The 19187-nt window shown below is 59.9% G+C and overlaps 1 protein-coding gene across 2 annotated transcripts; it reads left to right on the top strand.

The window, feature by feature from the left end:
* The first annotated feature begins 10266 nt into the window (after positions 1–10266).
* Eef1a2 (eukaryotic translation elongation factor 1 alpha 2) lies at positions 10267–19187 on the top strand. Of its 2 annotated transcripts, none has more exons than XM_046433986.2 (8): positions 10267–10423; positions 11640–11855; positions 13562–13741; positions 14221–14517; positions 15857–16007; positions 17267–17523; positions 18173–18407; positions 18809–19187. In XM_046433986.2, exons 2-8 carry the CDS (start codon positions 11712–11714, stop codon positions 18934–18936), a joined length of 1392 nt encoding a protein of 463 aa, XP_046289942.1. In that variant the 5' UTR covers positions 10267–10423; positions 11640–11711; the 3' UTR covers positions 18937–19187. The 2 variants fall into 2 exon arrangements, with proteins under 2 accessions (XP_046289942.1, XP_046289943.1); XM_046433987.2 differs by having other exon boundaries at positions 10269–10423; positions 11706–11855.

The raw sequence follows: 19187 nt of genomic DNA, 5'->3' as shown, positions 1-19187 counted from the left end.
AGTGTGTTCACTTGCTGGTGAAGCAAGATCTGCGGGGCAGAGACTGCATCTCCATCATCTGGGGCCCAGTGGCTAAGAGAGAATCAGCCAGGCTTTTGATGAACATGCTTGATCAAGAGTGAAGCATGTAATAGAAGATGGGTGACGCCCAGAGTGCATGGTAAGCTTGGAGGAACAATGATTTCAGTACTCTGATTTAGAAAGCCAGAGAGGGCTTATTCATCACATTTACTAAACTCCAGGATAGAATCCAAAATTACTCAGCATACAAGAACTAGGGAGACCTCCATTCACACAGGAAGTGGCAGCCAATGGACGCTAACACTAGATAACTCAGGCGTCAGGCTCACCTCTCAGAGACTGCAACAGCAGCTATTATAAATAACAATTAATAAGCAATTGCAAACCCTCTTCTACCAAGTAGTGGAGAGTTAGCATTGGATAAAATCCAACATCCATCACGACAAACACTCTCCAGGCGCAGGAGGAACATTCCAGCCAGCAGTGGGAGGATGGGGGTCCACGCTCACTTCTGTCATCAACAACAAAGTAATGCGAGGAAAACACAAGGCACAGAGCTGGAAATGGAGAGCTGACAGGCCCTTTCACGACGACAGAGAAACCACGGAGCCTGGGAAGAGCCACCTGGATGAACACAAGGTCAGCAAGACCCAAGGGTCCCCCGGCAATCCAGAAGCAATTGCATGTCTGTAAACCACTTCTGGTTCAAGGCAGAAGAATTTCAAATGACATAAGGAATTGAAGGAGATGGTGAGTGTTTAGGCAGACAGTGTCTGTGGGCTGCAGACGGTGGGGCAGGCTCGGACGAGCAGGGCAGTCCTCACCAAGTTCACCTCTGGATTTAACAGGAACACTGAAAATCTCAGTGTTTGAAAGATATAGACAAGTAGGTCCTAAATTTAAGTGGAAAGATGAATAAACTAGAACACCATAACAATTTTTAAAAATAAGAATATAGGGAACTGGTGCTTTTCCAGTTTTGGTGGCGGGTACTAGAGATTGGACCCAGGAGGGCTCTGTCACGGAGCCACATCCACAGCCCTGTTTTATTCTTTGAGACAGGATCTCGCTTAGTTGCTGCAGCTGGCCTTGAACTTGTGATGCTCCCACCTCAGTCTCCACGGTTGCCATGACACCCCATTTTTTATTTTAAAACTCAGAGTAAAATTCACATATCATACGATCCACCATGTCAAAGTGAGCAGTCCGGCTTCGCCATCCTGCCTTCCCTCTCCGTGCTAGGCCGTCATCACCTCTGTCTAGTTTCAAAGCGTTTTGTCGCCCCCAAAGCAGCCCATGCATGAGTCGGCCCTCACGCCTGCCCTGCCCAGCCAGGGCAGCCCCTCGCCTCTGTCTCTGGAGTTACCACTGCACAGTTCATGTTGATGGAATCATACCATCTGGCTGCTTTGACCAGGGTCACCTGCGTCCTGCCAGGTGTGGGAGGTCCCTTCTCTCTCGAGCTGGCCGAGCCCCCATCTGCAGTGCGGCGGTCTCTGCTCAGCCCTGGACTGCCCAGGACTCTCACCTCTGGTTGCTGGAACATCCCACATTCCAGCTGGCTTCAGGAGGCCGGTTTTCGGCCCTTCTGGGTCTCCTCCCAGGAGAGGAAATGCTGGGCTTTGTGGTGATTCAAGGTCTGCCTCTTCGAGGAACTGCCCAGAGTGGTCCGTGGACGGCACCGTCCTGCGGAAGGCTTTGCTGTCCACACTCTGCCAGCTCTTGCTGTTTCCGCGAGCCTGGCGTGGCCATCTTGGTGGGGAGGCTGCTTCTCACTGGGTTTCAGTGAGCGTTTCCCCAGGGACTACCGATGTCCAGCATGTCCTCAGGCTCTTTATTGGTCTCTTGCACATCTTCTTCGGAGCAGCCTTTCTTCAGAGCCTTTGCTCTTTAGTTGGATTGCCTCTAACAGTTCTGTGAGAGCTTTGGTGTTAGGCTGGCTTTTTTTTTTTTGGTACCAGGGATAGAACTCAGGGGCACTCGACCACTGAGCCACACCCAGCCCCATTCTGTGTTATATTTAGAGACAGGGTCTCACTGAGTTGCTTAGCACCTTTTTCTTGCTGAGGCTGGCTTTGAACTCGAGAGCCTCCTGCCTCTGCCTCCTGAGCAGCTGGGATCACAGGCATCGGCCAGTGACTCGGCCGATGGCCAAAGTGGTCAGAGGTCAGGGTCTCATTTAGACCTTTTCCAAGCACCACTTGTTGAAGAAGTGCTCTTTCCTGATTGTGGGAATTGCAACAGTGCAGACATGTGGTGCTGGAGAGGGGAATACCACAGGTCAGCATGGGCCAGTGGAGCCCACAGAGGGACCACACTGTGCTGTGTTGTCACAAAGGTGACCTCGTGGGAAAGGACGTCTTTCCAACAAGTGCTTAGGGAGAGCAGGACGTCCACAGGGGAAAAGAGTCTGACTAGCCTACCCTCAGACCGCCCACAGATGGAGGCCTGCCACCACATAGGACAGCCAGCGATGGCCGTGCAGGCAAACTGTGACGCTGCTAGAAGTAGGCTCAGGAGATGACCTTTGGGACTTGGTGTCAAAGGTCAAAAACAGGATTCATTACAAAATATGAATATATTTGACTTCATCAAAATGAAAAGCGTTAGTGTTTTTATTTTTAAATTGTCGTTATCACTTTATTCTTAAGAGGCAGGGTTTCACACGCTGCCCAGGCTGGGCCCAGTCTCCCTGGTTCCGGGGATCCCCCTGCCTCAGCCTCCTGAGACTCCTGCACTGTGAGTGCTGCTCTATCCTTGAAACCACGCGTCTGACAAAGACCTCACAAGGGCCGCGGGCACACTCTTGCCCGGTGAAGCTAACGGAGGGAGTGACCTCTTTACAGTCTTCTCCAAGGAGGCTCAGCATGGCCGGTCCTCAGGGAGCTGCAAACCCAACACAGAGGGCCCCTCAGACCTGCCGCAGGCCCTGATCACAAGCACCTGCTCCATGTCTGCTGGGAGTTCAAAGCCACCACCCCGGGGACCAGCCATGCTCGCTGATCCCTGATTAATCGCCAAGGGAAAAGGCACAACCACACTGTGAGAAACCCGCAGGCACAGCCCAGTGACCACAGGATATGGCGTCAGCGCTGCTAGGTGGGCAGCTCTGGTGCACAGGGAGGGACAGTGTGGCCCCCCGGCATGCCTGCCAGAAAGGACCCCTGACCCCGTTAGTGCAGAGGTGTCAGAACACGGGTCGGGAGGTCCTGAGAGAACTCCCAGCCCCTGCACACTGAGGGTGGACGGTGCTGCTGGAGCCCAGAGAGGAGGGGTCCCCGAGGCTGAGTGAGACGGGCGAGAGGGCTCAGGGTGACAGGGACCAGGGGTGTGGCTGGAGGAGCGGGGTCCCTGGGGGCGGGCTTCGTGGGCAGCGCCTCTCCCTCCCAGCGGCGTGACCTGAGCTGCTTTCCTCCTGCACAGCCTCCCGCCACCATGTTCTGCTCCGTTTCGGCCCAGAGCAGTGCAGCTGGCGACAGTGGGCCGAAGCCCTGACACTGGCCAGTGTCCACGTCTCAGTGGCTCTGGTCCAAGACAGGAGCCTGCTCGAGCTGCTTGGGCTGGGTCTGTCCCCCAGGGACCATGTGGGGGTCTGGTCCGCAGTGTGGCGGGGCCGTGAGAGGCGGGACCGGTGCTGCTCTTGCATGGCTGTTCTCTGGCCCGTCAGGGCAGCAGTGCATGACGCCACCCTGGTCACTTAGGAGGCTGAGGGTCACAAGTCCCAAGCTGTCTGAGCAACTCTCTCTCTGGCTTCCTGTCTTGTCCTGTGGCCTTGCCTACACGTGCATTCCCAATACGATGTGGTTGACACAGCCAAGGTCTGGATCACCAGAAACTGACCTGAGGGGCTGCCTGACTCTGGACTTTTTCAGCATCCAAAACTGTGACCTGAATGAACCTCTTTTATTTATGAAGTACTCAGCCTCAGGTACTTTGTGATAGCAACAAAAACACCAAGACAGTGAGACCAATATGGGATCCAGAATTGGGAGAAAATAGAGCTATGCAGGGTCACTGAGGCAATTGGGGTGTAACTTGAAGAGGGAGTAGAGTGTTGAGGACCAAGGCAATGACTTTTGCAGGTGCTTCTCACATGCTTCAAGGAAGAGAATCCACAGGTAAAGATGAGGTAAGGCAGGAGCAGCAGCCCGTGCCCCTGGGTGAAGGGTGGGGTCTTGGTATTGTTCTTGAACTTTGTCCTCAAGTTTGAAATTATTTCAAAATAAAACATCATTTCCCTTTTGGTGTGGAACCAACCTCTGCTGATGACTCCACAGGAGCTGCAGGTGCTGGCACCCCCTGCACAGAGAACCACGGCAGTGACACAGACCCCAGCCCCGAGGACCCACGCTCGCCCAGCCCCCTCTGGAGCACAGTTTCTGACTACACTGCAGTCCACCTCAGCTGAGCACGGTGTCCGTGGGCTGAGAGGCAGGGGCCAGAGCAGGGGTGGCTGCGTGGCTGGGAGCTGAGCTGTGCCTGCTGCAGGCTAATCGTCATCTGTCACTGCCCAGCAAATGACACTTAGTGGCTTTAAAAAATATCCCAGCTTGGGGCTGGGGTTGTGGCTCAGCGGTAAAGCACTCGCCTAGCAGAGTGAGGCCCTGGGTTCCAGCCTCACTCAGCACCATATAAAAGAATAAATAAAGATGTTGTGTCCAACTAAAAAATAAATTTTTTAAATATATATACACACACACACACACACACACACACACCCCAGCTGGATGTGGCGGCACACGCCTGTCATCCCAGCAACTTGGGAGACAGGCAAGAGGACCACAAGTTCAAGGCCACCCTGAACAATTTACAAGACCCTATCTCAAAATAAAAATAAAAAAGGACAGGAGATATAATCAGTGGTAAAGAGCCCTGGGGTTCAATTCCCAGGATCACAAAAACAAAACAAAACAAAACACAAAAACATATCCTCTCCTTCTAATCAGCTCCCGTGGGGTCAGGGTCCAGGCTGGTTCGACTGAAGTGCTCGGTTGCTCGGTGTCTCAAGGGTGCCACTGAGGGTGCCATCGAGGCCTCCTTCTGCAGCTCGGGTCCTCATCACAGGTCACAGGGCTGCTGGCAGAACACTGTTCCTCTTGTTGGCAGAACTGGGGGCCCTGAAGTCTTGCCGACCAACAGCCTGCACCCTCCCGGCTCAGAAGCCCAGCTCCCGGCCACTGGCCCCCATAGGCCTTCTGACCTGGCAGGGCCTTCACGGCCCACTCTGCAGCACAGTCCTGAGAATGGAGTGGTGGTCCCCACTGCTCCCGCGTTCCAGGGGCAGACTGGCCACAGGCTCCCCTGCACCCAGGCAAGGAGACCACTCTAGGTGGTCCGCAGGTCCACCTCAGGTTGTGTCCAGTGAGGGTGGAGGAGATCCGAATCCTAAGACAGGAAGTTGTGGGCAGCAGCTTGCCCAGTCAGCGAGGGGAGGACGTTGGCTCTCAGCTATCCACGGAGCCCCTCAGAGGCTGCAGGAGAGACCAGGGCAGAGCTTCTGCAGAACGAGGCCCACCAAGCAGGAGAGTAGGTCTGCAGGCCCAGGAGAGGATGAGGAACAGGAGCCCCGGCGTCCACAGCGGTCTCTACTCTCAAGTCTGTGAAGGCGGTGGCAGAGAAAGGCCTGCCGGGGCTGCAGGCCGAAACGGAAGGCTGCGTCAGAGCCGAGAGGCGATGAGATACTGTGTATGGCCCCCGATTCTACCCCTGGGGATAAGCCCAACACCCCTGCACGGTGACACACACGAGGGCTGGTGGCAGGTCTGCTGTGGTGACTCGGACCTGGAAGTGGGTGATGCACAGCCACGAGAGCAAGCCAGTGCTGCTCCATGGGACACAGGGTCGCCACTGGCAGAAGCCACCGGCAGACGCCACGGAACGTTTGGCTTAGACCTGGCATGTCTCCACGGGCCACACGGGTGGCAGGACTGGGAGGCGGGACCCCAGCCCCTTTGCTCTCTGCTTCCTGGCCACGAGGTGGACACCATGTCTTTGTGTCCTCCGTGATGTCACGCCCTGGACCCTGGGCCTTCCCAACGAGCCAGAGCACCTTTTCTTCTCACCTCCGTGCTCCGTGTGTTGGATACAAAGCCACTAGGGTGCCTGTGGGAGGAGCCAGAGGTCGCATGCTGCTGCTCCACTCCTAGGACAGCTGACGGTGGCTGGACACCACAGTGGGTTGCAACCAGGGCATGAGGGCATGTTCCCATCCTAGTAACTCAGCAAGTGCAGCTGCCCAGGTACCCTCTGGTGTGCTCACCCAGGATGCCAAAGGGCAAAAGCCCCCTGGCGTTTCTGGTCCTCTCCCTGCCACGGCTCAGTCTCCCACTCTTGGTACCGTGGGGAAGCCTTCCAGGGTGGGAAAGCTCTGGGTCTTCCCACAGATGAGGGGGATGCACCCAGGCAGCTGCCTCAGTAGCTCATCCTGGCTGCTGGAGGCCAGTTACCCCTGCTGCATCCCAGATGACTGTGGAGGGCAGCTCTTAGAAAGGAGTGAAGAGGGCCTGCAGTGGCCAAGCTACTTCTGGGTCATGTCCTACCTCAAGAGACCTCACCTCTCCTGGAAACTGTTCCGGGCCTACAGTCAGAGACTGACCTCTCCCCTAGGTCACTGGGAGGAACCCTAGGGGACCCACCTGGACTTCTCTGTCCTATGCTGTCCCACAAGGAAACGAGCTGTTGCCCTCTCCCTCCCTCTGTGCAGGGTCAGAGGAGACTGAAGGGCAGTGGGCCTGCAGATGCTCCTAGAACTCCCGTCTCTGGACACTGGAGGGTACAGCAGCCCTGCTCCACCCTGAGGGAGGGCCAACCCTCCCCAGTCAGTGGGTGCCTCCGTTTGGCTTCCCAGGCCATGATGGGCTGAATGGGGACCCTGCCGAAGCCCAGTGGAGACTCCTCCCCCTGCCGGGGAGGACAGACAGTGCCCTGAGGGGTGCGCTCCTCCCCAGGGCTGGCCTGTGGCGCTCACTTGGCAACGGCCCCTGCAGCGCTGGGCTTCCCCACACTGAGCTTTGGGATGGCGTGTTGGGGGGCCCTGGCTGGTCTGGCCGCTCTGTGAGTGGCCCCTCCTGGCCCAGCCCTTCTGATTTGGGAAGACGTGACCTTGCTTTGAGGAGGGAACCCCAGAGCCAGAAGTTCTTCTCTCCCATGGAGACAGTTTAATCTGCTGCCTCAAAGGTCGGTTCAGTCCCCTGGGTGCCCCGCCCTGAAGCTGGCCACAGGGGAGGGCCTTGTCCCAGGGGCTGTCCCGGATCCTACTGCCAGCTTGGCTGGTGGATGACAGGCTCCGTGCCCAGGGACTAGAGGTATGCAGACAGGCTGAAGCCAGGGGGCGCCCCAGCCTGACCCACCTTGCCCCCCAGCCCACCCGCGCTGTCTTCTGGGCTCAGCCATCCGGCTTGCAGCCTCCACCTGCCGGGCAGTGACTCCCAGAGTGCTGGCCTGGTCACGGCCCGTGAGCAGCACACGCCAGGTGGTTTGCTATGCACTCTGGGCTATTCTTATCCCGACAGTGATGTCACCAGCAGCCAATGGGAGGCAGGTTTATTTCCAGGGCCGACAGATTGATAATGGTTAATTTTAGCTGGGTCTTCATTGCCGAGAGGCTAGTGAAACCTCAGCCAGCGAGGAGGGGGTAGCCTGTGCCTCTCTGACAGCTCGAGGATGGGCTCCAGGCTCCCAGAGGGGCTGAGTGGGGTAGGGCCTGTCCCTTTTCCTTCCATTTTGCTCCCCAGAAGCAGCCCTGGTAGCCCTGGCCCTCCTGGCCTGCCCTTCCCCCACCCTTGGCGGCTTCCCACGGCCACTGTGACCAGTGACTCAGATTCAGAAGGAGGGCTACTGAGGGGCCTGAGGCTGGCTTGGGGCAGGGCCAGGGGAAGCACAGTCCATGACATAGGGCTTCTGTCTGGTAGTCACAGTGGTCTGACTCAGGCCTTCTGAGCACCTACTTGCAGTGTGACCTGGAGTAGGATCCTAGCCTCTCGTGCCCAGATACCTCATGGGTTCACAGTGTCCTGAGGCCTGCCTTGCAGCCCTTACCCCACAGGCGAGAGCGATCAGGACTTGGAGATGGCTGTTCTATGTGGCATGTGATGGAGTTACTCAGCACTGCTCAGTTCCTGGTGGGCCAAGTGCTGCTGACCATTCAGAAGTTAGGGTATGTCTTTGTCTTAGTCTGGTGCTATAACAGAGTTCCTGAGACCAGGTGATTTATAAAAGACAGAGATTTGCTTCTCACCCTCTGAGTGAGTCTGAGATCAAGGTGTGAACATCTGGTCAGGCCTTCTTGCTGTGTCATCTCATGGAAGGAGAGGAAGAGCAGAGGAAGACCCCCTCCCTCAAGCCTTCTCACAATGGACCCCTCCCAAAGGCCACCTCCCAGCTGTGCTGCTCTGTTTCCAGCCCTAAACCTGGCACCCAGAGGCAGTAGCGGCTATGGGAGTTGTCCGGTGCTACTCTGAGGCCAGCAGCTGCTCAGCGCTGCCAGTGTGGGCAGGCGCTCAGCACCATGAGCCTGACGTTGCAGTTACCTTGTGTAGACCCCCTTTCTGTGCATTCTGAACATCTCCAGTGCCCGTGGGGGCTCGTGGCGGCTCGTGGCACCCTGCAGGACTGTACAGCTGCATGTCCTGGAGACCCTGGGGGACCCCTGGCCCCCTCCCCTGGGGCCAGTGCTCAGGTATTTTGGGGAGGGTGCCATGTCCTGCCACTATGGCCATGGCCCTGAGCCATTCCAGGCCTGCTCAGGGCCTTGCTGGCCAGCTGCTCCCAGAAATGCACAGTAAGAGCAGTGGCTCAGACCCTAGTTGGGACCCTCTGAGGCTGAGGGCAGCCCAGGAGCCTGCATGCTGGCAGCATCCCAGGGCCCTCAACCCCTTTGTGTGGCCCGGCCAGCCTGCAGAGCCCTAAGCCAGTCTAGTCTTCAGGCAGGAAGGGGCATGGAATAGAGACTGGCAGGGCGGGCGGGAGGTCTCGCTGTCTGCCAGGCGTTTATTTTTAATTCCTGGCTCCCAACAGACAGTATCAGCAGCACTCGGAAGTGTCCGGTCATCTGAGAGAGCAACCCTGACTCAGGCCAGTGTGAGCCCTCCCCTGCTGGAGGACCCTCCCCACCAGCTGGGGAACCAGCCTTCACCTTCACTTCTTCCTCACACGCCTGCTCCGGCGCCTCACCAGACCTCACCCAGCTAAAGGCACTGGGCCCTGGTCTGGTCTGGACCTTGTCTAGACCTAGTGGACATTCACTGGGACAGAGGGGACAGGCATAGAGTGCTGTCACTCACTCCTCTCCCAAGACCCCCTTGCTGTGAGCCTGTCTTCCCAGCCCCTGCAGTGACAAAGACCCCAGTCAGATGGGGATGGGGTGGCAGCCTGGGCGTGAGGTTGGGAAAGAAAATGCAAATGCCTGGGTGAGATGACCAGATGGACGTCTTCACCTGAAGAGGCGGTCACTTCCTCTCCTTAAAGCCCAACTGGATACCCATACCTGGCCATGACCTCAAGGACTCAGTCTTACAGGGCCAGGAAGGAGGGGCAGACCGGCTGTGGGGGCCTAAGGCTGTCTGGGCTTGCTGCCCACTGCCTGGGGCTGTCTGCCTCCCTTGCCCTAGGAGGGCTTTCAAGGGAAGCACATCCGGGGAACAGGGACCAGGTGGAAAAAGGCTCTTCCCTGGGTCTCAGAGGGAGGAGGTTCTGGGCTGGGCCTGCTGAAGGAGCCTCCTGCTGAGGGGGCCATGCCAAGCCCAGTGGGCCAGCACACCCAGGACCACCACATCAAAGGTGCCCCTCAGAACGGGACTTCGTCAGTTCCTTGGGCCTCAATCATGAGCAGGGCTGCGGGGCAGGAGACATACAGACCCCGGCCTGACTTATGGCCTCAGCATCCCGCCTCCCCTCCGACACCTGCAGCCCAGTCCCCGTGTTCCTCCTCCTCCGCCCGGACGTGTTTAAACATTGGAAGAGCCTTTCTCCGCCTTTCTCCGCTCTCCAGCCGCGGGTCTCCGGTCACCCGCCCCCCGCCCGCGCCCCTGGCGGTTCCTCCCGGCCCCTCTCCTTGCCTGCCCCTCCCTTTCGGGCTCCGGCTCCCAGCCCCCAGCTCTCCGCGCGCCGCGCTCCCTGTTTCTCCCTCCCCGCCCGCGCTCGCTCGGGTGCGTCTTTGCCGCTGGCTCCTCGCTGCACCCTGAGTCCGCGCCGCGCCCGCCCGCGCGTGCGTGGGTGCGCGGCCCCTGCATCCCGCTTCCCTCGCGCCCGCCCGGCCCCGCCCTCCCCCCGCCGGTACCGCATTGCCGTACTGCAGGGGCGCAGTGCATTGCGCCCGCACCGTCAATAGGTGGACCCCCTCCTGGAGAGATAAAACCGCCGGCGCCGCCGCCGCCAGTCCCTCTGGCTGAGACCTCGGCTCCGGGTAAGGACGCTCGGTCTGGGTGCCCGGCTTCGCCCCAGCTTTCCGCAGAGGGACCCCTCCCTGGGGACCGGTCCTGGGGCCGAGAGGGGCCGGCACGGCGTCCGGCGAGCTGCGCGGCTACACTAGGGGATACCCGCCCGCCGCAGCGGGATCCACACGGGTGGACCCCGAGGGCGGCCGGGCGGTGGGTCCCGGCGGCACTTGTTTACGCGGCGGCGGCCACCGTCTCCTGGGCCGCGCGGCCGCCCTGCTGCCCTGCTGCCGTGACCTTGGGGCCCTGAGCGGCCGAGACTAAGGTTCTTGGGGCTAGGGACTCTGCCGGCGCCGCGCGATGCGAACAGGGCGCGGGGGTGGCAAGACCTGGGGTCTCACGGCCCCACCCGGCGGAGTGCCAACCCTAGGCACCCGTGTTCCTGCCCTTTCCCTCTCTTGCCTCCGGTCCCCTTCCTGGGCTACCTGGGCTTCCCGGGTGAACTCGGGGACCTGTCTGGGGCTGAGACCCAGCGCAGGGACCAGAAGGAAGTGGGGGAGGGTGGGGGGCCCTGGTGCCCCTGTTGGGCTGAGGGCATCCCTGCAGCATTTGCTGAGCTTGGGGGGTGTCCTTTCTTTTCTCATCAGAGCAGCACCCCCCTCCTGCTGTGCCCCCTGCCCAGGTCTGGGGGAGGCCTGGGCTATTCTGGGCCCTACCTGGGCACCACATCTGTCTCCCAGTGCCAGCCTGCAGGCAGGGACAGAGAAAGATGGCGCCCTCCCTCCGAGGAGGGGAGTGTGGGTGCTGACCATCTCTCCCCCGTGGCAGCAGGTGGGGGTGGGGTGCAGTGTCCCTGGCTGGGGCTGGGGCGGGCAGCATCTAGGAGGACGGGAGGACAGGGCACTGGAGAGCCAGGCAGGGTGACTCATCACCAGCTCTGGGCTGCTCGTGGGGCGCCTCCAACCCGCTGTTTCTTGCTGTCAGATGGGGTTAACCCCTCAGTAATGCGCGCTGACACCCAGACATGTACAGCAAATTGGACCATTTTGGCTAATGTGTGGGGTGGGGGGAGCACATGGTCTGTGATCAACTGGGTCAGGCTGCGTTTGGGAGGCGGGGGTCTTGGCCTGGGCTTCAGGGCAAGGATTGAGGGTGGGGTGTGCTCACAACCTGTGCCAGTACACTGTCTCTGCTGGCTCCCTCTGCACCTCCCCATCACCTGCTCCCCACTCACTGACCCCACAGAATCCCTGCTCAACACCCAATCGCCCTGAGCCAGAGCCCCAATCGTGCCAGCCCCTCTCCCACTAGGGCAAAATGGGCAAGGAGAAGACGCACATCAACATCGTGGTCATTGGCCATGTGGACTCAGGCAAGTCCACCACAACAGGCCACCTCATCTACAAATGCGGGGGCATTGACAAGAGGACCATTGAGAAGTTTGAGAAGGAGGCGGCTGAGGTGAGCTCTAGGCCCCCCCCCCACCTAATGGCTCCTGCGTGGCAGTTGAGCTTGGTTCCCTGACTCCTGGGTGTCTGGATCAGTTTTCCTCCTTCAGAGCAATGGGCACACGTGTCTCTGGGGGCCATATGGGATTTGACAGCAGTGTGGGGGTGAACGGGGTCAACCTCTCTCAGAATGTGCTCGGTGGGGGTGGTATTGGGCTGCCAGGTCTGCCGCATGGCAAATGAGAAGTGTCATTTCCGCCCTGCAGGGTCCAGGGCAGGGCTCTGTACTCTGCCACAGTGGGCCAGGGCCCCTGAGCCTTGTCCCCTCGTCCCCCAGGGGCAAGGCTGGGGCTTGAGGTGGTGCTGCCCTCGGTTGTCCCAGGATTGGGCAGGACTCAGGGCTGCTATTAATAGCTGATTGACGGGCAGTGTGCCTGCCAGCTCCATTTTATTGTGCCGGGCTGTGCAGTCTGCTTGTCCAGGGTGTTGCCCTGGGGTGGGGGTCCTGGTGGCCTGCAGAGGATGGAAGGGGCCAATTGGTTGCCTTCTTTCTTTGTGGCGGAGACCTGTGGGTGGGAAGTGGCCATAAATGGGGGCCTGTTCTCTGCCACCATTCCCTCCCCCTGAGCTCTGGGAGAAGCCCACTTGGGAGGACCTGGGGGAGGGTCTGAAGAACCGGGAGGATGCTCACCTGGCACCCGGATGAGGGGGCCTTTGGAGGGCCTGGGGAGCCTGTGAGGACCCTGGGAGGACCTGGGGGCCTGGAGAACTTGGGAGGGTGTTCAGCTGCACCCGGATGAGGGGCTGTGGCAGGGCTGGGGCAGGGGCAGCCAGTGTCCTGGGCTGAACCCTGCCTTAGTGGTGGTGGGGTACCCTGCGTACTGTCACCCCAATATACATCACTCTACTTGGGATAGTGAGGGGAAGGGACCAAGGGGCTGAAGGACCCCTGGGTCAGGTCCCAGATGGGGCCTAGACCTGTCTAGGGGAGCCCCTCCAGGCTAGACAGCCTCCCTGGAGGGCAGAGGCCTGTCCCTGTGAGGACCGGGCAGGGAGCCGAGCCCAGCTGGGTGACAACTGCACCTTGGCCCAGGTTGTGGGGTCCCCTAGCCCCCAGTACCCAGGTGTTTGCAGAGAGCGGCCAGCCTTGCTCCTGGGGGAAGGCCCTGCTTCCTTTGCTCAGGGGGGAGGGAGGCACCTCAGAGCCCTCTGGGAGATCTCATTTGCCATAGAAAGACCTGGAAAGACAAGCCTTCCTGGCAACCTCCTCTGATTTCTGTTTTCCGTTAAACACGCGCGCGTGTGCGCATGCACACACACACACACACACAGGGGTTTTCACACTGAAGTTTTCAAACCCAGTGGTGTTATTGGCCTCTGACTTTGAAGGGGTGGGTCCCCCAGCTTCAGATGCAGGGGTGCTCTTTGCTGAGGAGGGGTTCATTGCGGCTGGCAGGTTCCAGGCCCTTGCGCCACCTGCTGGTGGACACTGGTGATTGTGGCCATTTGGGAAGCGGTGAGAGGAGGGCCCTGGGAGGCATTGTGTGGACACTTGGCAGGGCAAGGTAGGGTGTGGGTGTCACCAGAGAGGGGGGGCCAGAGTCCCAGGGCCCCCACTCCTGCTTCTCAATGCTGCTCCCAGGACCCAGGGCAGCCCTGGCCAGGGACGGTGACCACTGAATCTTGGGCCCTGTCCTGAGCTGTGTGCCTGCCCTCCAGATGGGCAAGGGCTCCTTCAAGTATGCCTGGGTGCTGGACAAGTTGAAGGCAGAGCGGGAGCGCGGCATCACCATCGACATCTCGCTCTGGAAGTTTGAGACCACTAAATACTACATCACCATCATCGACGCCCCGGGCCATCGCGACTTCATCAAAAACATGATCACCGGCACCTCCCAGGTTGGTGGGGCGAGGGAAACTGGGGACCTGGGGGCATGGAGTGGACCCTTGTCACCACTTGCCCCACCTGGCACGGAGTCCCCAAGAACTGAGTCAGTACTCTGCACTTAGCTAGGTGGGTGCCTGCAAGGATAACAGCCAGAGGGGACAAGTGGTGTGCCCTTCATGGACATGCAGATGTAGAGGCCAGGATGGGGACAGCTAGAGGTGGGCAGCAATGCACATGATTAGACTGCACAACCAGACAGTCCTGGTGTATTCACACAGACAGGTGGGGGAACAGGACCGGAGGCTGAGTGACTTGTCAGGGGACACACAGCCTGCTGGTGGTGGAGCCCGTGCCCAAACCTGTGTCTGCTTGACTTGGCCTGATGGGGGAGACTCCCCTGCCCCTGATGTGAGACCCCCCCAGGTTCCTCCCCCAGGACCTGCTCAGTTAGGGCAGGGCCAGAGGCTCACTATCCCCACCTGCTGGGCAGGCGGACTGCGCCGTGCTGATCGTGGCTGCAGGTGTGGGCGAATTTGAGGCGGGCATCTCCAAGAACGGGCAGACCCGAGAGCACGCGCTGCTGGCCTACACCCTGGGGGTGAAGCAGCTCATTGTGGGCGTCAACAAGATGGACTCCACAGAGCCCGCCTATAGCGAGAAGCGCTACGACGAGATTGTTAAGGAGGTCAGCGCCTACATCAAGAAGATTGGCTACAACCCAGCCACGGTGCCCTTCGTACCCATCTCTGGCTGGCATGGAGACAACATGCTGGAGCCTTCACCCAACGTGAGTGCCATCTGGCTGCCCTGCCCAGAGCCCAGAGCAACAGGACGCTGGGCCAGGTAGATGAGGGCTGAGCAGGGACATCAGAGGCCCGTCTCCAGCTTCGCTCAGTCCAGCTTGCTTTCCCTGAGCACTGGAATGGTGGACACCAGCCTCCTGGGGAGGTCATGGCCTGTTCTCAGGGTCCAGGGTTCTGCCTCTCCTGTTCAACCTCCCCATGAGTCCATCAGAGGCAGCTGAGGTTCCTTCTCTGGCTAGGGAAGGACCCCCAAGCCAACCCTGCAGGGCAGTGGCTCATGTGTCTGGTGTCCAGGATCCCATCACAGGGGGATTAATTTCCATGTCCCCCTGGAACACTTTCCTGGCCCTGCACAACTTGCAGGGTCAGCAGGGATGCAGAACCCCCCTGGGGTCTGGAGTGAGGTTGGGCTTTTGGCAGTGTGCTTATTCCTGGGCTGGTGGGGAAGGCTGAATGCTGGCTCTTGACTGGTCATCTGGGAAGCTGAGGCCCAGGGCCTCAGCCTTGTCAGGGACAGTTTTAGAACCTTGGACTGTACTCCTAGGACTCTGTCCAGCCAGAGGAGATCCCTGTCCTAAAAGGGCAGCCACCTGGTTCTGGCCAGCTCTGTAGCCACCTCAATTGAGAGAGTTAGTGTAGAGCTAGACCTGGGGGCACAGTGAGGTTGTCTTGGACCAGCTGTGTGGAGTGCAGAGCCCATGGTCCAGGAACGCAGCTGGGCAGGAAGAGGCTGCTCCCCACCTCTCTTTCCAGACTGAGCACCATACCCATGGGCGGGTTCCCTGGTGGCACTGTTGATGGGTGAGTGACCTGTCCAAGAACTCTGTCCTGCACTGCCCACAGGCCTGAAGTGTAATGGGATCTAAGGAGGCCAGAAGAGGCTCCGTGGTAGGGAGGGCTTTCGGCCTACCTCTGGAGAGGCCCCTGAGCTTGGAGATAACATGGTGACGAGCAGAGCTTCTGGGGCTGGGGCCCAGTCTGGACTCTGTCCCTAGCCTGGCCAGCATGGGAGGTCAGGCTGGGGTCTGTTCAGTGTCAGGAGCATTGCCACCGAGTCTGGGCCACTGAGGGGGCTTTTCTCAGTGCTCCCCCCTCTCTCCTAAGGGAAGTTTGTCCAGGGTCTCTGTGGGCTGGGGGAGATGAGGACAAGGAGATCAGCACCTGGAGGGGCACAGAGCAGTTTAGTGGCAAGAGTCAGGTACCAGCTGCCTGGGGGAGGGCCACTCCCCAGCAGAAGCCACTTCTAGTTCTGGGGCCCTGGGGGCCAAGGGCCTGTGGTCTGCAAGTGATTGGAGTGAATGGAGCCTCCCTGCCCCCGCCCAGATGCCGTGGTTCAAGGGCTGGAAAGTGGAGCGCAAGGAGGGGAACGCAAGCGGCGTGTCCCTGCTCGAGGCCCTGGACACCATCCTGCCCCCCACACGCCCCACTGACAAGCCCCTGCGCCTGCCTCTGCAGGACGTGTACAAGATTGGCGGTAAGTGAGGCTGCTGTGCTGCCCCACAGCTCCCCTGCAGGCCTCGTCACTCCTGCCCGCCAGACCAGGGCCCCAGCTGTCCCACTCCTCTTCCACAGTGCATTCTGGGGAACTGTCTATCCCCTCCGTCCGCCCTCTGTCTACTCACTGTCCTGTCTACTTGTCAACGCATCCTCTCCTCCCACACACCCCACCCAGACACCCATCTGCCCAGCGCTTGCCAGGGTCTCCCTCCCTCCAGGGAAGCGCTCAGCACTGTGCCAGGAGCTGGTAGCATAAGTAGGAACACAGAGGTGACCCCCTCTTCACCCAGGATGACTGTCTCATGGGACACAGTCCTCCTCTAGGATTGAGAAACACAGGCCATGGAGTGCAATGGAAAACATGGTGCACACCTGCAGTCCTGCCTCTTGGGAGGTCGAGGCAAGAGGATCGCGGGCTCCAGGCCAGCCTGGGCAACTTAGCCTAACCTTGAGACCCTGTCTCAAAACTAAATTCAAAAAGCCTGGGATGTGGCTATTGCCCAGCATCCATGAGGCTCTGGGTTCCATCCCAGCCCTGCAAAAACAAACCAGCAAACAAACAGACAAGAGCCCCAGAAGGGAGAATGGCGGGTCCTCCTGGCTAGGGCCTGTGGCCGAGGTGGTGTGGGTGCCACCTCTTCACACAGAGGGAAGCCACCAGCCTCAGGCCCCACCATATGGAGGCCACAGAGCCTCTGTCCATCACAGCCCAGGGAGGGTGGAGAGTCCCCAGCTCTGGGGAAGACAAGAAAGTCTCAGCAGCCATGCAGGTGTTAGCGGCTTGTGAGAAATGCTGGGGTACAGATGCCCCTTAGTGACAGAGACCAGCAGCACCACAGTGGAGCCCATGCAGGGCCACGGGTCGATGGCTAGAGCAGTCCCAGAGCTGGTCCATGCCTTGCTCTGGTGCTGTAATCTGAGGGCCACAGGAGGGGTCCTCAGAAAGAGGCGGCTCCTGTGTTGCCGCTGAAGGAATCCCTTCCTCTCCTCCTCTTTGCCCCTCCCTGTCTCTGAGTCCTTGGGACCTTTTCCTCCAGTCTCGCGTTTCCCTAATGGGGTCAGGCAGCCGCTGCTTCTGCTGAACCTCAGTGTTAGCCTCGCCTTGGGTCTGCTCCCCAGATCCCTCCTCATGGCCCGAGCACGCAGCCCAAGCTGTGTCTCCAGGGTCTCTGCCCACCAGTCTCACCTTCCCAACTCCTCCCTGCTGCCCCTCACAGCCCCCTCCTCTTGGCCCAGGCATTGGCACTGTGCCCGTGGGCCGAGTGGAGACGGGCATCCTTCGGCCGGGCATGGTGGTGACCTTCGCACCAGTGAACATCACCACGGAGGTGAAGTCGGTGGAGATGCACCACGAGGCGCTCAGCGAGGCCCTGCCTGGTGACAACGTCGGCTTCAACGTGAAGAACGTGTCCGTCAAGGACATCCGCCGTGGCAATGTGTGCGGGGACAGCAAGTCTGACCCCCCTCAGGAGGCTGCACAGTTCACCTCTCAGGTCAGTAGCTGTGCTGGGGTCGGGCCCCTCCTGCCCAGGACAGCAGCAGGGCTGTCCTGGGGGAGGTGGCTGGCAGCACTCAACCCGAGGCCTGGGAGAAGACAGCCCCTCCTTCAGCTGCAGGCCACCCAGGCCGGACTCTTGTCACTCAATGCAGTCCTCATCTGCTGGCCACAGCAGCTGAGAGGTCCAGCCAGTGAGGCCGGCTTTTGTCCTGAGAGACACTTTCATCAACTCACTGCCCCAAATGTCCCCATAATGCTCCGTTCTCCACAGTGTCCTGGCAGTCTTTGACCGCCTCTTCATGTGGGTCACCTCTTTACTAGGAGTAGTGGAAACACAGTAGTCAGCTCCAGTTTTGCCACAACGTCCAGGCTGTGGCTGGGGTTTGCAGCATTGGTGTTGGCTGGCCCCTCCAAGAATCTAGTCATCAGTTCACTTCAGGGTTTGCCCCTGTTCAGTGAGGATGCTGGTGTCCAGGTCTGGAAGTGGGAGTCCTGTGGCATGGGCTTCCTTCATGGTTAGCAACCCTGGCCTAGAACCTGGGAGATGGGCTCTGTGATGGAGCCCCCACCCAGCGCTGCCCTCCCCAGTGGTCCCTGGGAGCCAGGCCCAGACATGCTTCATGCTGGTTGCAACTGTGCCTCAGGTCATCATCCTGAACCATCCAGGGCAGATCAGCGCCGGCTACTCGCCGGTCATTGACTGCCACACAGCCCATATCGCCTGCAAGTTTGCCGAGCTGAAGGAAAAGATTGACCGTCGTTCTGGCAAAAAGCTGGAGGACAATCCCAAGTCCCTCAAGTCCGGCGATGCAGCCATTGTGGAGATGGTGCCTGGGAAGCCCATGTGTGTGGAGAGCTTCTCGCAGTACCCACCTCTAGGTGAGAAGGATGTTTGAGGAAGGTGCAGCCATCAGGTGACCCCTATCCCCACTGAGGGCAGAGGACGGCTGGGGTGGGGTACAGTGGGCCTACTTCTTATCAGAGTCCTTTGCTGAGGTTAAGCCTGGAGGCTACTAGGAGACCGGGGTCACCAGGCAGGCCTGATGGTAATTCTGATTAAGGCAGCTTGCCCGAGGCCCACAGTCAGACTTAGTGACCGCCCAACAGTATGACCTGGCCCGTCCCCAGGGCCAGCGGCCCTATGCAGGGATGCCAGGCTGAGGCCGCTTGTTTACTAAGAGGCTGCGGTCCTCGCTCAGAGGGGCGTCGCGCGCCCAGTGCGCCTGCGCGCTGCATCCCAGCCTGGGGCGGAGCCGCCGCTCACGCGCTCCTTTCCGCAGGCCGCTTCGCGGTGCGCGACATGCGGCAGACGGTGGCCGTGGGCGTCATCAAGAACGTGGAGAAGAAGAGCGGCGGCGCCGGCAAGGTCACCAAGTCGGCGCAGAAGGCGCAGAAGGCGGGCAAGTGAAGCGCGGGCGCCCGCGGCGCGGCCCTCCCCGGCGGCGCCGCGCCCCGCCCCCGGCCCCGCCCCCGGCGCGGGCCCGCCGCCCCGCCCCCCCGCCAGGCGCACGTCTGCACCTCCGCTTGTAAGAGGCTCTGCGTCAGCGACTGGATGCTCGCCATCAAGGTCCAGTGGAAGTTCTTCAAGAGGAAAGGCCCCCGGCTTCCTCCAGCGTCGCCGCGCTCAGTGCCCGTTCCCCAATAAACGGAGCGACCCGA

Source organism: Marmota monax, unplaced genomic scaffold, assembly GCF_021218885.2.
Source record: "Marmota monax isolate L192 unplaced genomic scaffold, Marmota_monax_Labrador192_F-V1.1 WCK01_AAM20220418_F8-fsc00014, whole genome shotgun sequence".
Taxonomy (NCBI): Eukaryota; Metazoa; Chordata; class Mammalia; order Rodentia; family Sciuridae; genus Marmota; species Marmota monax.
This window is presented reverse-complemented; position numbering and strand designations above follow the sequence as displayed.

What these genes read in the sequence shown, in the direction of transcription:
- Eef1a2 (XM_046433986.2), top strand. Translation starts at nt 11,712, where the DNA reads ATGGGCAAGGAGAAGACGCACATCAACATCGTGGTCATTGGCCATGTG. An exon ending in TGATCACCGGCACCTCCCAG is followed by an intron (nt 13,742 to 14,220) that starts GTTGGTGGGGCG and finishes CCTGCTGGGCAG; the next exon opens with GCGGACTGCGCCGTGCTGAT. An exon ending in GGACGTGTACAAGATTGGCG is followed by an intron (nt 16,008 to 17,266) that starts GTAAGTGAGGCT and finishes CTCTTGGCCCAG; the next exon opens with GCATTGGCACTGTGCCCGTG.